Below are 16,823 nucleotides of genomic sequence, written 5' to 3'. Positions count from 1 at the left end.
TTTTGGTAAAAACTCAACTCGTCGTGTTTGGAGGACAAAGAATGCTGAGTTGCATCCAAAGAACACCATACCTACTGTGAAGCATGGGGGTGGAAACATCATGCTTTGGGGCTGTTTTTCTGCAAAAGGACCAGGACGACTGATCCGTGTAAAGGAAAGAATGAATGGGGCCATGTATAGTGAGATTTTGAGTGAAAACCTCCTTCCATCAGCAAGGGCATTGAAGATGAAACGTGGCTGGGTCTTTCAGCATGACAATGATCCCAAACACACCGCCCGGGCAACGAAGGAGTGGCTTCGTAAGAAGCATTTCAAGGTCCTGGAGTGGCCTAGCCAGTCTCCAGATCTCAACCCCATAGAAAATCTTTGGAGGGAGTTGAAAGTCCGTGTTGCACAGCGACAGCCCCAAAACATCACTGCTCTAGAGGAGATCTGCATGGAGGAATGGGCCAAAATACCAGGAACAGTGTGTGAAAACCTTGTGAAGACTTACAGAAAACGTTTGACCTGTGTCATTGCCAACAAAGGGTATATAACAAAGTATTGAGACATTTTTGTTATTGACCAAATACTTATTTTCCACCATAATTTGCAAATAAATTCATTAAAAATCCTACAATGTGATTTTCTGGATTTTTTTCCTAATTTTGTCTGTCATAGTTGACGTCTACCTATGATGAAAATTACAGGCCTCTCTCATCTTTTTAAGTGGGAGAACTTGCACAATTGGTGGCTGACTAAATACTTTTTTTCCCCACTGTATGTACAGTGAGGGGAAAAAGTATTTGATCCCCTGCTGATTTTGTACGTTTGACCACTGACAAAGACATGATCAGTCTATAACTTTAATGGTAGATTTATTTGTACACTGAGAGACAGAATAACAACAAAAAAATCCAGAAAAACGCATGTCAAAAATGTTATGAATTGATTTGCATTTTAATGAGGGAAATAAGTATTTGACCCCTCTGCAAAACATGACTTAGTACTTGGTGGCAAAACCCTTGTTGGCAATCACAGAGGTCAGACGTTTCTTGTAGTTGGCCACCAGGTTTGCACACATCTCAGGAGGGATTTTGTCCCACTCCTCTTTGCAGATCTTCTCCAAGTCATTAAGGTTTCGAGGCTGACGTTTAGCAACTCGAACCTTCAGCTCCCTCCAAAGATGTTCTATGGGAATAAGGTCTGGAGACTGGCTAGGCCACTCCAGGACCTTAATGTGCTTTTGCCTTGGCCGTTTGTTTTGGGTCATTGTCATGCTGGAATACCCATCCATGACCCATTTTCAATGCCCTTGCTGAGGGAAGGAGGTTCTCACCCAAGATTTGACGGTACATGGCCCCGTCCATCGTCCCTTTGATGTGGTGAAGTTGTCCTGTCCCCTTAGCAGAAAAACACCCCCAAAGCATAATGTTTCCACCTCCATGTTTGACGGTGGGGATGGTGTTCTTGGGGTCATAGGCAGCATTCCTCCTCCTCCAAACACGGCGAGTTGAGTTGATGCCAAAGAGCTCGATTTTGGTCTCATCTGACCACAACATTTTCACCCAGTTCTTCTCTGAATCATTCAGATGTTCATTGGCAAACTTCAGACGGGCCTGTATATGTGCTTTCTTTAGCAGGGGGACCTTGCGGGCGCTGCAGGATTTCAGTTCTTCACGGCGTAGTGTGTTACCAATTGTTTTCTTGGTGACTATGGTCCCAGCAGCTTTGAGATCATTGACAAGATCCTCCCGTGTAGTTCTGGGCTGATTCCTCACCGTTCTCATGATCATTGCAACTCCATGAGGTGAGATCTTGCATGGAGCCCCAGGCCGAGGGAGATTGACAGTTATTTTGTGTTTCTTCCATTTGCGAATAATCGCACCAACTGTTGTCACCTTCTCACCAAGCTGCTTGCCGATGGTCTTGTAGCCCATTCCAGCCTTGTGTAGGTCTACAATCTTGTCCCTGACATCCTTGGAGAGCTCTTTGGTCTTGGCCATGGTGGAGAGTTTGGAATCTGATTGATTGATTACTTCTGTGGACAGGTGTCTTTTATACAGGTAACAAACTGAGATTAGGAGCACTGCCTTTAAGAGTGTGCTCTTAATCTCAGCTCGTTACCTGTATAAAAGACAGCTGGGAGCAAGAAATCTTTCTGATTGAGTGGGGGTCAAATACTTATTTCCCTCATTAAAATGCAAATCAATTTATAACATTTTTGACATGCGTTTTTCTGGATTTATTTGTTGTTATTCTGTACACCATCATGCTTTTGGGATAAGAGCCTTTTCAGATTCCACCATGATTCTTTAGTTGTGGATGTTTCATGTAGCCAGTGTAAAAGCTGCCATATCCCGTGCATAGAACAATGGCAATCCGGTCTATAACCTAACAGTTTAGCACCATACCAGCAGGTGGCATCCAAGCCTTACACATAACAGTGGACATTACATCGCCGCACTCCCTCTCTTGCTGTTGGTCCTGATCTTTGTAAGTCACCTTGAATTAGCACCTGTGTGCTTTATCAGTTTCTTTATGAAAATATTTAGCAAACTCCATGACAGTAGCTACAGCAAGGGGCTATTAGCAGCACACAAGTAGACTACAAATGCATGCTGGTCCGGGCATGCCCTGAGCTCGTGACGTGAGCGCTACTGGAGCGAAATAAAGGGAAAGTCAGATGTCAAATTGGACACGCTTTGCTCCTCGCTCCAGCTCCGCTCTGCTCGCATACTGTGGTTGATACTATCCAGTAGTTTTTATTAGATTGTCATTTTGACAGGCTTGTATTGATTCATTTAAAAATACTTTGCAATGTTGTAACAGTATTTTATTTTATTCTTCTGGCTTCCTCTGGACTGTTTTTGTGCAACCCAATACAGTTGGGAGCAACGCTAGTGTATGTAAATACATCCGCGTTGCTGAAAGCAGCTATCTGAAGAGTATACATCTGAACATATTGGGTTTGAAATTCATGTTGATTCATTTGTGTGAACTACATTGACAGTATTGTTGTCATTTCTTCTGTTGTCCAGCTCCGACAGACAGTCCGGAGGTTCCTAGCAGAGAAGCTGGCACCCATTGCTGATGAGATTGACAAGAGCAATGAATTTGTTGGGATGAGGGTGAGATGCTGAAATATACTCTACTATTATGGAAGGACAGCCCTACCATAAAAGGATGTGGTTTTTGTGATGTATTCTTCTTTAACAGCCTAATTTTAATACACTTGCACGTGGGCATTTCCATCGAAACTATCCATGAGCACCAACATGTGAAGTTCATAGGAGCATGTCAAATCTGGTGTCAAATGAAAGCTTAGACTATATATATTTTTTAATTAAGGCGTATATACATTTTTCTACCATTTTATATCCTAAGGCTTTGATTGCTGGTCAAACAGATGGAAAAGGGGTCTTAGAAAAACATCCACCAGAAAAAGTCTTAAGGTATTAGAAATACATCAAAACACAATAATGTTGAAGTAAAGTCCTCTGACAGCTTATATCAACACTTATATTTAGTTTTGGAGAAATGTTTTGCCTTGTTTAAGAAACATTGCCCTGTGCCTTGAAATTCCGTTAACCAAAAACCCACATATTTTAAGGATATTTTCATATTTCTCTCCCTCATGAGTATGAAGGATAATGAAAGTTCAGACATAACCAGTAACGGTAGACCTACCAATTAGGCTAGTTACTGTTTTTACTATATCTATTTGGTTTATGAATGATTAAGTGATTTAAAACGGGTAAAAAATTGGTAACAGCATTTCCCAAAAATCTGTAACGTTCACTGCAATTGAATTGTCTACAATCGGAAATCATAGTAGTCACAAACCATAGTTGAGTCACCTGCTACAGTCCTCTCTTCCACTGGCATACTGTTATGTTCATCTCATAACTGTTTTCTTTCTCTCTCTGTCGTCTGGTGGTCAAAGCAAGTGTTTAAAACAGTTAAAACCCTCTCTCTGCGTCTCTTCTCTCTCCAGTTAATGTCACCTCTGCCGGCTCCTTTTGACAGCTACCCATGAGCCCCGTCTCTTTCCATTTACTGTAACCAGCATCCTTACCCACTGAGCACCAACTGACACCGGACGTAAAAATAAAAAACTAGTTGCAATTTGGTCAGTCCCCCCTGACCTTGATTTCAACGTCCACAGACTGGCCTTGATTTGGCCCAAACATAGACGTCCATGATTGGTTCAGATTTTGTCCAGTTTCAAAGTGACCTGTGAAATGCACAATTGAATTTTGTCTAGTGCTGGTCAGATAATACGACACATGGTTACATCTGTATCGTTTTTTCAGTCCAGTGCGCGCCGGCTGTTGTTACATTTGTATAATTTGACTTTGTCATTAGCACAGGTAAGTCTGATTAGGCTTAGCCAGAGTCATTTATTTCTTAATACAGTGCCTTTAGAAAGTATTCATACCCCTTGACTTATTCCACATTTTGTTGCAGCCTGAATTCAAAATGGATTAAAACATGTTTTAAATCTCACCCATCTACACACAATACCCCATAATGAAAAGGTGATAACATGTTTTTAGAAATGTTTGCAAATGTATTGAAAATAAAATACAGAAATACAGAATTTAAGTATTCAACCCCCTGAGACAATACATGCTATAATCACCTTTGGCAGTGATTACAGCTGTGAGTCTTTCTGGGTAAGCCTCTAAGAGCTTTGCACACCTGGATTGTAAAATATTTGCACATGATTCTTAAATTTTTTTATTCAAGCTCTGTCAAGTTGGTTGTTGATCATTGCTAGACAGCTATCTTTTCAAGGCGATTTAAGTCAAAACTGTAACTAGGCCACTCAGGAACATTCAATGTTCTGTTAATCAACTCCAGTGTATATTTGGCCTTGTGTTTTAGGTTATTGTCCTGCTGGAATGTAAATGTGTCACCCAGCGTCTGTTGGAAAGCAGACTGAACCAGGTTTCCCTCTAGGTTTTTGCCTGTGCTTAGCTTTAGTCCATTTCTTTTTATCCTAAAAACTCCCTAGTGCTTGCCGATGACAAGCATACCCATAACATGATGCAACCACCACCATACTTGAAAATATGAAGAGTGGTACTCAGTGATGTGTTTGATTTGGCAACGCTTTGTATACAGGACATTCTTTGCTGTTTTACTTTAGTGCCTTATTGCAAACATGACGCATGTTTTGGAATAATTTTTTTCTGTACAGGCTTCTTTCTCGACACTCTGTCATTTAGGTTAGTATTGTGGAGTAACTACAATGTTGTTGATCCATCCTCAGCTTTCTGTTATCACAGCCATTAAACTCTGTAACAGTTTTAAAGTCACCTCATGGTGAAATCCCTAAGCGATTAACTTCCTCTCCAGCAACTGAGTTAGGAAGGACGCTGTATCTATGTGGTGACTGGGTGTAATGATACTAGGGCTGTCCCCGACTAAACAAAATCTTGGTCGACCAAGAGTCTTCTGTTCTTTCGACCAACCAATTTTTAAACTTGTATTTTTCGATATATTGACACATCCTATGTGTTTTAATCAAATCAACTATATTAACTGAGCTTGTCTGATGCTTTAAGCACACAGTTTGATAAAAAAATGAAGACACACAAATGACTAGAGGGAGTCCGACCAGCAATTGATTTGATTGTGCCAGGCCAAGCTCCTAACCAAACATAGACGGGCCGGGCCAAAAACCAATGTTTGTGGATATGGAAATCAAGGCCGAACTGCACCAAAAAAAGATGTCCAAAAGGCGTCGGTCTGTACTTACTGAGGGGTAGCCTACAGTGTTGCCTGCAATGGAATTTTATGAATGCCCATCCATGTGGTAGGCCCACTGTTTGTAAAACAGGCCATTTTATTGGCTTTATTAGTCCTGTGACTAATCAATTTGGCTATTTAAGTTCTGAATATCAGCTACTTAGCGTTATCAAGAGGCATCACATGCCTATTTGCAATGTGTTTACACAGCGTGAAATGCATAAGTATTTTCTTTTTCGCTATGATCAGCTTGTCAAAAAATGTACGGAAATCACTGATCATGACAATGGGGTGAAACTCCTGGACAACAGTTGTGATTGTCCATTCCATATTGTCCATTTTACTTTGACTTGTTGCTTTGTTAACATGACAGCTCATTTTTTATTTGATTGCGCGCCATTTAGGTTAGGCTATTTGATCGGCGAAACCTGCATGATGTAAAAAGTGTCTGTCTCATTACATTGGCATACATTTTATCTCCAGCCTGTAGGCTACAGAAAAGGCCACATACTATTTCTACCATATCCTATATGTGCTACATGATTTATGTTAGATAATTTTTTTTACTGAATGTTGGTGGAGCGCTGCAGAGATGTGACTCTCCGACAGCACCCTGGAGAGGCGCGCTGGGAATGGTTAAGCAAAATAGTGGCCACTGCTTATCAAAGGGCAGCAACAGCACTCACCTAAAAAGCCCATATGCCACTGGTTGAGAGAAATTGTCATTTGTTTTTGGGCAGAATTATGTGAGGTTTTATGTGTTGTTGTTGGAGGTGCATCTTGGTCAGTTTAGTTCAGAAAATGCGCCCTCATCAATCTGCCGCCATAGGCGGCCGCCTAATCCTGCCTAATGAGCGGGCCGGCCGTGCCTATAGCATATCATAATCACATCTATAAATTGGTTATAACAAACTCTGAACACCGTAACACATGTGACAGCAAAATGGATGCAGAGGACGTGACAAATAAAACTCAAAACGGGTGAATCTTTATAGGTTGCTCAGGAAGTAAAGGGAAAGTCAGATGTGTGGAATAAATGTGACTAGTTGTAGAAAATACTGCATACTGTGTGCCGAACAGGTGCTGTATAGATTACAATATCATTTTTGTGAGCGTTTGGAACAATGTAAACAACCCTAAATAAAGTATAAGCGTACCAGAGAGTCTGTTGTAACGTTTTTTTGTGAAAGCAATTTCCGAAATGGAACGGTTTATTTATTGTTTAAGCTAATTATTCAAGGCTTGCTTTATTTTATTTAAAAACTAAAATGCTTGATTGCATTTCAAATCAGGAATGACTCGGATGCTGTGTGATGAAATGAACTAATGAATGATTGATACAATAGCCTATAGAAGTATTGAAATATAGGACTAAACAGGATGTGCTCTTAGGCCTACAGCTCGATGGTGGTTATACAAGGCTGCTATACTAAGCCTACTAATGATAATGTCATTACTTATTATTATAATAGTAATGATAACAATAAGGAGATCAAGAAAAATGAGTATTATTAATATTAATATAATTTTCCCGAAAATTTGGAACAGTGTAAATACTAAATAAATTATAAATAATACCAGAGAGGCTGTTCTAACGAAAAAATAGTTTAAAGCCTTTATACAGCAAAGCAAAGATTAAAAACAGCCACATTTGTGAAATTGTTTACCTGACATGTCGTTGCGTGAGGCTTGGTGCTCACGGAGGCTGTTAAACAAACAGGCAACAGAAGCAGGATATATCTTATTTCTGTAGATACAGTGCATTCGGAAAGTATTTAGACCCCATGTCTTTTTCCACATTTTGTTAAGTTACAGCCTTATTTTAAAATTGATTAAATTACTTTTTTCCCCTCATCAATCTACACACAATACACCATAATGACAAAGCGAAAACAGGTTTTTAGAATTCTTTGCAAATGTATGAAAAACAAATACCTTATTTACATAAGTATTCAGACCTTTTGCTACGAGACTCGAAATTGAGCTCCGGTGCATCCTGTTTCCATTGATCATCCTTGAGATGTTTCTACAACTTGATTGGAGTCCATCTGTGGTAAATTCAATTGATTGGACATGATTTGGAAAGGCACACACCTGTCTATATAAGGTCCCACAGTTGACAGTGCATGTCAGAGCAAAAATCAAGCTATGAGGTCGATGGAATTGTGTCGGCACAGATCTGGGGAAGGGTACAAAATAATGTCTGCAGCATTGAAGGTCCTTAAGAACACAGTTGCCGCAATCATTCTTAAATGTAAGAAGTTTGGAACCATCAAGATTCTTCCTAGAGCTGGCCGCCTGGCCAAACTAAGCAATCGGGGGAGAAGGGCCTTGGTCAGGGAGGTGACCAAGACCCTGATGGTCACTCTGACAGAGCTCCAGAGTTCCTCTGTGGAGACGGGAGAACCTTCCAGAAGGACAACCATCTCTGCAGCGCTCCACCAATCAGGCCTTTATGGTAGAATGGCCAGACGGAAGCCACTCCTCAGTAAAAGGTACATGACAGCCCGCTTGGAGTTTGCCAAAAGGCACCTAAAGGACTCTCAGACCATGAGAAACCAGATTCTCTGGTCTGATGAAACCAAGCTTGAACTCTTCGGCCTTAATGCCAAGCATCACATCTGGAGGAAACCTGGCACCATCCCTACGGTGAAGCATGGTGGTGGCAGCATCATGCTGTGGGGATGTTTTTCAGTGGCAGGGACTGGGAGACTAGTCAGGATCGAGGGAAAGATGAATGGAGAAAAGTACAGAGAGATCCTTGATGAAAACCTGCTCCAGAGCGCACAGGACCTCAGACTGGGGTGAAGGTTCACCTTCCAACAGGACATCGACCCTAAGCACACAGCCAAGACAACGCAGGAGTGGCTTCGGGACAAGTCTCTGAATATATACGTGAGTGGCCCAGCCAGAGCCCGGACTTGAACCCGATCAAACTTCTCTGGAGAGACCTGAAAATAGCTGTGCAGCAACGCTCCCCATCCAACCTGACTGAGCTTGAGAGGATCTGCAGAGAAGAATGGGAGAAACTCCCCAAATACAGGTGTGCCAAGCTTGTAGTGTCATACCCAAGAAGACTCGAGGCTGTAATCGCTGCCAAAGGTGCTTCAACATAGTACTGAGTAAAGGGTCTGAATACTTATGTAGATGTGATATTCAGTTTTGTATTTGTAATACATTTGCAAACATTTCTAAAAACCTGATTTTGCTTTGTCATTATGGGGTATTGTGTGTAGATCAATGACAAGAAGAAAAAATATGGCGGTAACGTAACAAAATGTGGAAATAGTCAAGGGGTCTGAATAATTTCCGAATGGACTGTTAACTGTTAAAAGCCGGGCACATTTAGCAGCTAGGCTATTGATTATAGACATAATTAAGTTGGGGTTTCCTCTCTCCTCACTTTTCTTAGACAATAAGGCAAGGGCTGTTTTCTCATCTCCTCATTCTGCTGCTGCCTCCGCCGCATTGTTCTCAACACCAATATGATGGTTAACTTTGCTACATTGTCTAGGAAAAGGCGGCAATTCAACAGCGCGCTGATGTGTTTCAGAACCGTGGACAGCGACCACTATCCAATGAGGGAGAAAGGGCATTTGTAATAAAACCAATATTATTTGTATTAGTGTTGCACCATTGTTCTTATGTAATATAACCATATACAATGTCAGTAGCACGTCTTAGACTGATGGACTGTGCCATCCCCACGGCCTCCACAATGGATCAGTCCACTCAGACAGGCGCAAATCAGACAGGTGTCTTGTACACCATGATATTATTATTATTATTGTTATTATTATTTCTTTTTATATATATTTTTTGCTACTGCTCGACTAAAGAAATCTCGGTCCACCAACAGCCTATCGACCAAACAATCGACCAGTCGACTAAATGGGGTCAGCCCTAATTGATACACCATCGAAAGTGTAACAACTTCACCGTGCTCAAAGGGATATTTAATGTGTGCTTTTTTTTTTTTTTACCCATCTACCAGTAGGTGCGCTTCTTTGTGAGGGATTGGAAAACCTCTCTGGTCTTTGTGGTTGAATTTGTGTTAGAAATTCACTGCTCGACTGAGGGACCTTACATATAATTGTATGTGTGGGGTACAGAGATGAGGTAGTCATGCAGAATTCATGTTAAACAACACTATTATTGCACACAGAGTGAGTCCATGCAACTTATGTGACTTGTTATGCAAATGTTTACTCCTGAACTTATTTAGGCATGCCATAACAAAGGGGTTGAATACTTATTGACTCAAGACATTTCAGCTTTTCATTTTTTATTAATTTGTAAACATTTCTAAAACATAATTCTACTTTGACATTATGGGGTATTGTGTCTAGGCCAGTGACACAACATCTCAATTTAATCCATTTTAAATTCTGGCTGTAACACAACAAAATGTGGAAAAAGTAAAGGGGGTGTGAATACTTTCTGCAGTGTTTTTTGTTGTTGTTGTTGCAGTATGGATCAGATGACCATTAAATGCATTTATGGGACCATTTTAGGTGTGCAGCAGAATTTTGTATCCCATCAAGGTGTGCCACGGTTAAAAAAGGTTGGGAACCACTGCTCTACTCTACTGAACTATCCAATAATACCACAACTAAGGGCTGGAGTGCCTGGACACAGCCCTTAGCCGTGGTATATTGGCCATATATCACAAACCCCAGAGGAGCCTTATTGCTATTATAAACTGGTTACCAATGTAATTAGAACAGTAAAAATACATGTTTTGGCATACCCGTGGTATACGATCTGATATACCACGGCTGTCAGCCAATCAGCATTCAGGACTCAAACCACCCAGTTTATCGTGTACTTTATAAAACGTGTTGTTTGTATGCTGATTGGTTGACATGTGTGAGTTGTGGGACAACAACTCCCGCAAAATACCATCCTTTCCTGGTGTCTTATGAAAGACTGAGTTCACAACGTCCAACAACGTCTACGTGGGCAAAGTCAAGCAGCTGCGGCGACAGGGGTAGGACAAAACACATCATGCATTAAAAAAAAAAGATGACAATTATATGAAGTATGCTACAATGATGTATAACGAGCAAGTACTCTTCTGTACTTTAATGTCCAAACATAGACGTCTATGATTGGTTCAGATTTGGTCCGGACCAAGCAAATCTGGTCTTTGAGGGCGGAGCTTATTAAAATAATAATACCCAAATATGCAAAGGAGGATATTGCATATTTGTACCTTTTTTGTGTACCTATTTAGAATACATCACCATGAAGGGAATATGCATAATTATGGATTTCTGCCTAGTACAGATCAGGGACCCATGATGAAATTCCGTTACCGCAATTCTGTTACCGGGTGTTAAGCCACTTCACTTACTGTAGTTCAATAACCAAAATATGTTTTTTTCATGGTGTCATGTCATAGCTGACACCCCATTGTTTCTGCAGACATCTTTGAATCTTAATTCGGAACAGAGTTTTTGGAAAACGTGGTCACAAACTGAGGGGGATTTTACTGAAATTGTATTTTACCAAACTTTGCATCTGCACAGTTCTTCCAGTGTAAATTGTTAAAAGTAGTCCTTGTGCATAGAGTTGTATGTTTTGTTAAACTTTGAAATCAATGGTTTTTGTTTGACATGAAGTTTTAAGTGAAAAAATCTGAGTCTCAACGCAATTGTGTTACCGTGTCTTACTGTGGGCTGCACTGCTAACAGGATGATCCATCCTAAAATGAATATCAAGATTTTATTACAATACAATGACCTAAGTCATAAAAGACTGGACATTGTATAACCACAGTATTACAATAAATGTAGGCCTGCCTTTACTGTGTATTTTGCGACTGAAAACAAACTTTGTAAGACCACTGGTTTACACCTGGTAACATCTTGGGTTGTTTTTTAATGCAGGACTATTGGAAGGACATGGGCGACATGGGACTTCTGGGTATCACTGCCCCACGTAAGAGATGGATATTGTTTTCAATTGATGTGTTACCATATCTTTACATGTAATTTATGATTTCATTTTGCCAGGTGTACACTAGTCTTCCATTAGTTTCACTAATGGCCGTGATAGTGATCTTATGTACAAGTAGTCACCATAACAATGTTAAACTCAACCCCCCCCCCAGTGGATTATGGCGGTTCAGGATTGGGTTACCTAGATCATGTTATTGTACTGGAAGAAATGTCGCGAGTGTCAGCAGCCGTCTCCCTCAGCTACGGGGCCCACTCAAATCTTTGTGTCAATCAGATGGTGCGCCATGGCAACACGAAGCAGAAGGAAAAGTACATGCCAAAGGTGTGGCTCATATTTGTTGTCCCTTACATTCAAGCACCCTGTCTGTCCCTGACATACATACAGGCAGTCTCAAAGTGCAACAGCCAATGTTATCTCATCTTTCTAATATTATTTCCCCAGCTCATGACAGGAGAGCACGTGGGTGCTTTGGCAAGGAGTGAGCCCAACGCCGGATCCGATGTGGTGTCTATGAAACTGAAGGCCAAGAAAGAAGGTGAACCCTCTCAAGCACTCCTGAAAGCCCCTTTCCCTAGTAGCACAAGCTCACTAACTACCTTGCCAGTTCCTTACCTCTTAAATGGCATCCTGGCTCATACTGCTGTCCATCTCCTTTCTGTGCTTTATTTTGCTGAAGGTGACCACTACATTCTTAACGGCGGCAAGTTCTGGATTACTAACGGGCCGGATGCTGACGTTCTCATTGTGTACGCTAAGACAGACCCAGAGGCTCACCAAAAGGGTATCACAGCTTTCATTGTGGAGAAGGCAAGTATTTATCATAGGAACTCAAACCAAACACTTTCCATATTTTGCTTACAAAAGCTTCACCAGTTATGGACCTGTGCCTGTTTGCACTTCATTTTATTATGAACAATAATGGAAATGGTTCTGTCAAAAGCTTCAACATCTACATGGTCTGAACATATTAGTAAATTGTGCCCAACTTTTACTCCTACAGGGTACACCAGGGTTTAGCACGGCACAGAAGCTGGATAAACTGGGTATGAGGGGCTCCAACACCTGTGAACTTATCTTTGAGGACTGCAAGATTCCAGGTGTGTGCCGGTGGGTGGGTTGGTGTATATGTACAGTATGTGACTGCCTGAGTATATGTATGTGCCTGACGTGCACATCTACGTATGAGTGTTTGAATTTCAATGTCGTTTTTTCGATTACAGAGGAAAATATCTTGGGCCCTCTCAACAAGGGTGTCTATGTAATGATGAGTGGACTGGACCTGGAGAGACTTGTGCTCGCGTCAGGACCTATCGGGTAAATATACAGTTGAAGTCGGAAGTTTACATACGCTTAGGTTGGAGTCATTAAAACTCATTTTTCAACCACTCCACACATTTCTTGTTAACAAACTATAGTTTTGGCAAGTCGGTTAGGACATCTACTTTGTGCATGACAAGTAATCTTTCCAACAATTGTTTACAGACAGATTATTTCACTTATAATTCACTGTATCACAATTCCAGTGGGTCAGAAGTTTACATACACTAAGTTGACTGTGCCTTTAAACAGCTTGGAAAATTCCAGAAAATTATGTCATGGCTTTAGAAGCTTCTGATAGGCTAATTGACATCATTTGAGTCAATTGGAGGTGTACCTGTAGATGTATTTCAAGGCCTACCTTCAAACTTACTTAGTACTTGGTGGCAAAACCCTTGTTGGCAATCAGAGGTCAGACGTTTCTTGTAGTTGGCCACCAGGTTTGCACACATCTCAGGACGGATTTTGTCCCACTCCTCTTTGCAGAGCTTCTCCAAGTCATTAAGTTTTCGAGGCTGACGTTTGGCAACTCGAACCTTCAGCTAACTCCACAAATGTTCTATGGGATTAAGGTCTGGAGACTGGGTAGGCCACTCCAGGACCTTATGTGCTTCTTCTTGATCCACTCCTTTGTTGCCTTGGCCGTGTGTTTGGGTCATTGTCATGCTGGAATACCCATCCACGACCCATTTTCAATGTCCCTCCTGAGATGTGTGCAAACCTGGTGGCCAACTACAAGAAACGTCTGACCTCTGTGATTGCCAACAAGGGTTTTGCCACCAAGTACTAAGTCATGTTTTGCAGAGGGGTCAAATACTTATTTCCCTCATTTAAAATGCAAATCAATTAATAACATTTTTGACATGCATTGTTCTGGATTTTGTTGTTGTTATTCTGTCTCTCACTGTTCAAATAAACCTACCATTAAAATGATAGACTGATCATGTCTTTGTCAGTGGGCAAACGTACAAAATCAGCAGGGGATCAAATACTTTCTTCCCTCACTGTATATCGACATAACCTGAAAGGCCGCTCAGCAAGGAAGAAGTCACTGCTCCAAAACCGCCATAAAAAAGCCAGACTACGGTTTGCAACAGCACATGGGGACAAAGATCGTACTTTTTGGAGAAATGTCCTCTGGTCTGATGAAACAAAAATAGAACTGTTTGGCCATAATGACCATCGTTATGTTTGGAGGAAAAAGGGGGCAGCTTGCAAGCCGAAGAACAACATCCCAACCGTGAAGCACGGGGGTGGCAGCATCATGCTGTGGGTGTGCTTTGCTGCAGGAGGGACTGGTGCACTTCACAAAATAGATGGCATCATGAGGAAGGAAAATTATGTGGATATATTGAAGCAACATCTCAAGACATCAGTCAGGAAGTTAAAGCTTGGTCGCAAATTGATCTTCCAAATGGACAATGACCCCAAGCATTCTTCCAAAGTTGTGGCAAAATGGCTTAAGGACAACAAAGTCAAGGTATTGGAGTGGCCATCACAAAGCCCTGACCTCAATCCTATAGAAAATGTGTGGGCAGAACTGAAAAAGCGTGAGTGAGCAAGGAGGCCTACAAACCTGACTCAGTTGCACCAGTTCTGTCAGGAGGAATGGGCCAAAATCACCCAACTTATTGTGGGAAGCTTGTGGAAGGCTACCCGAAACGTTTGACCCAAGTTAAACAATTTAAAGGCAATGCTACCAAATACTAATTGAGTGTATGTAAACTTCTGACCCACTGGGAATGTGATGAAATAAATTAAAGCTGAAATAAATAATTATGTTCTATTATTCTGACATTTCACATTCTTAAAATAAAGTGGTGATCTTAACTGACCTAAGGCAGGGAATTTTTACTAGGATTTAATGTCAGGAATTGTAAATAACTGAGTTTAAATGTATTTGGCTAAGGTGTATGTAAACATCTGACTTCAACTGTACATATTCTGGACCCAATGGCCCTTTTGGGTTTATAACACATGCCCATGAGCATATTCTTTCTATGTCTCAGTTCTTCAATGAAGAAAATGTTCCCCTCTTTCAGCATTATGCAAGCTGTGATGGATTTCGCCGTTCCTTACCTCCACATGAGAGAAGCTTTTGGACAGAAGATTGGACACTTCCAGGTGGGACATCAACCAAAACCAAACAATTCTCAGGCGGTCAAACAAAAAAGTCAATTTGATTCAATTTTTAACAACCTACATGTTTTTTCTCCTATTTCTCTTGCATATACCACTTCCTTATACGTTTTGAAGTGAGTCAATTGATGTTGGAGAGTGAATGATGCTATAGCATTCCAGATGTATGATGATGAAGAGGTATAACCTTTTTGCCCTTTCTGGAATTAATGTTTTTTCCTTCCTACCAGTTGATGCAAGCAAAGATGGCCGACATGTACACACGCCTGGGCGCCTGTCGACAGTATTTGTATAATGTGGCGCGAGCCTGTGACAAGGGACACTTCAGTTCCATGGTGAGAAGTTTCGACAATAGCTATGATTTTTCTAGTATGAATTAAATGTAATGTGAAATTCAAAATGTAATGTGATAGAAAAAGCTTGGATGGTACAGTATTAAATGAAATGTAATGTTGAATTCGTAGATGTAATGTGTGGGGTGTCATTGCAGGACTGTGCTGGGGTCATCCTTTATTGTGCTGAGAACGCAACTCAAGTCGCTCTGGATGGAATTCAGTGCCTGGGTAAGACCCAAGCAAACCATGCACTTTATAGAAAATGTTTGATCTTTGTAGCTAATGTTTTCACTGGCATGATCAACTGTTTTATGCTTGCGTTCACCCTAACTATAATCTCTCTGGGGTAGAGGGCTTGTTTTGTAAGTTGATTTATGTCAAGTAATTGTCACGTTCCTTTACCCGCAGGTGGAAATGGCTACATTAATGATTACCCCATGGGCCGTTTCCTGAGAGATGCCAAGTTGTACGAGATTGGAGCAGGCACCAGCGAGGTGCGCAGGCTCATCATTGGTCGAGCCTTCAACGCCATGTACAAGTAGACTTCGAAGGCTGAAGTACAGTACATACACAGACGGACTCGATCACTACACACCCTTACACAGGCCTTACATGAAAAAACACTATTAGAAAAGACAATGTCCTATGGTTTCAGTGTATGATAATTAGAGCTTTATTGGGCTGCTGCCAAACATATAGACCACTCAACATATCTAAAAACTGGCGGAAGAGATCCAAGTCCACACCAGACAAATCATCCATCTTGGAACATGAACCGTTGGTGCTAATCTTGAATAGAAATGTTTTGATTATTTCTTAGCTTTTGTGGCATTTTACCTTGAATATGGGGTACATTGATTCTACACTGCAGTGAAATGCCCTTAGTCTGTCTAAATAGTGGATTAATGTAGTAGTCTCTGTTGAAGCAGTGAACCATCTAGGACGCTCTGTTATGCAAACAGTTATCTTGCAAGCAGCAGCATTTCAATCATGACAAATTTAAGATTAATATATCCCCTTTCCGTTACTGAGTGTTTGCCTTCCATTGGTGTTTCCTGGGTACATAGCCATGCACACAAGTGGATGCAATTAACAATTTTAAAACATAACTGTACTATTGTCTTTTCATTGTTGTCACTCTTTTTCTAGTTTTTTTTTGTATATAACTTGAGTCTATTTACCTCAGTGGTGTTGAGCTGTGTAGAAAATCCTCTCAATTAATGAATTAATGTAAAGTGAAGATCTACATCAGCAAAACTAATGTGCTGGTATTGAACATAGGGCGGCAGGTAGCTTAGTGGTTAAGAGCGTTGTGCCAGTAACCGAAAGGTC

The 16,823-nt window shown here is 41.0% G+C and overlaps 1 protein-coding gene across 2 annotated transcripts in view; it reads left to right on the top strand.

The window, feature by feature from the left end:
* The window catches only part of LOC121545167 (isovaleryl-CoA dehydrogenase, mitochondrial), a 28,199-nt gene extending 11,599 nt beyond the window's left edge, over positions 1-16,600 (top strand). The window contains exons 2-12 of one of the 2 annotated variants that reach the window (XM_041855610.2): positions 3,021-3,110; positions 11,628-11,679; positions 11,852-12,021; positions 12,142-12,235; positions 12,377-12,507; positions 12,701-12,797; positions 12,921-13,014; positions 15,060-15,141; positions 15,387-15,491; positions 15,647-15,719; positions 15,900-16,600. In XM_041855610.2, coding sequence (XP_041711544.2) covers positions 3,021-3,110; positions 11,628-11,679; positions 11,852-12,021; positions 12,142-12,235; positions 12,377-12,507; positions 12,701-12,797; positions 12,921-13,014; positions 15,060-15,141; positions 15,387-15,491; positions 15,647-15,719; positions 15,900-16,033 — 1,122 coding nt within the window. In that variant the 3' untranslated portion in view covers positions 16,034-16,600. The remainder of the gene's footprint in view (positions 1-3,020; positions 3,111-11,627; positions 11,680-11,851; positions 12,022-12,141; positions 12,236-12,376; positions 12,508-12,700; positions 12,798-12,920; positions 13,015-15,059; positions 15,142-15,386; positions 15,492-15,646; positions 15,720-15,899) is intronic. The other variant, XM_041855611.2, reaches the window with a different exon arrangement.
* Positions 16,601-16,823: the final 223 nt, after the last annotated feature.

The sequence above is a fragment of the Coregonus clupeaformis genome, chromosome 29 (assembly GCF_020615455.1).
Source record: "Coregonus clupeaformis isolate EN_2021a chromosome 29, ASM2061545v1, whole genome shotgun sequence".
NCBI classification, from domain to species: Eukaryota; Metazoa; Chordata; class Actinopteri; order Salmoniformes; family Salmonidae; genus Coregonus; species Coregonus clupeaformis.
Note: the sequence above shows the minus strand (reverse complement) of the source record. Positions and strands in the feature narration are given on the sequence as shown.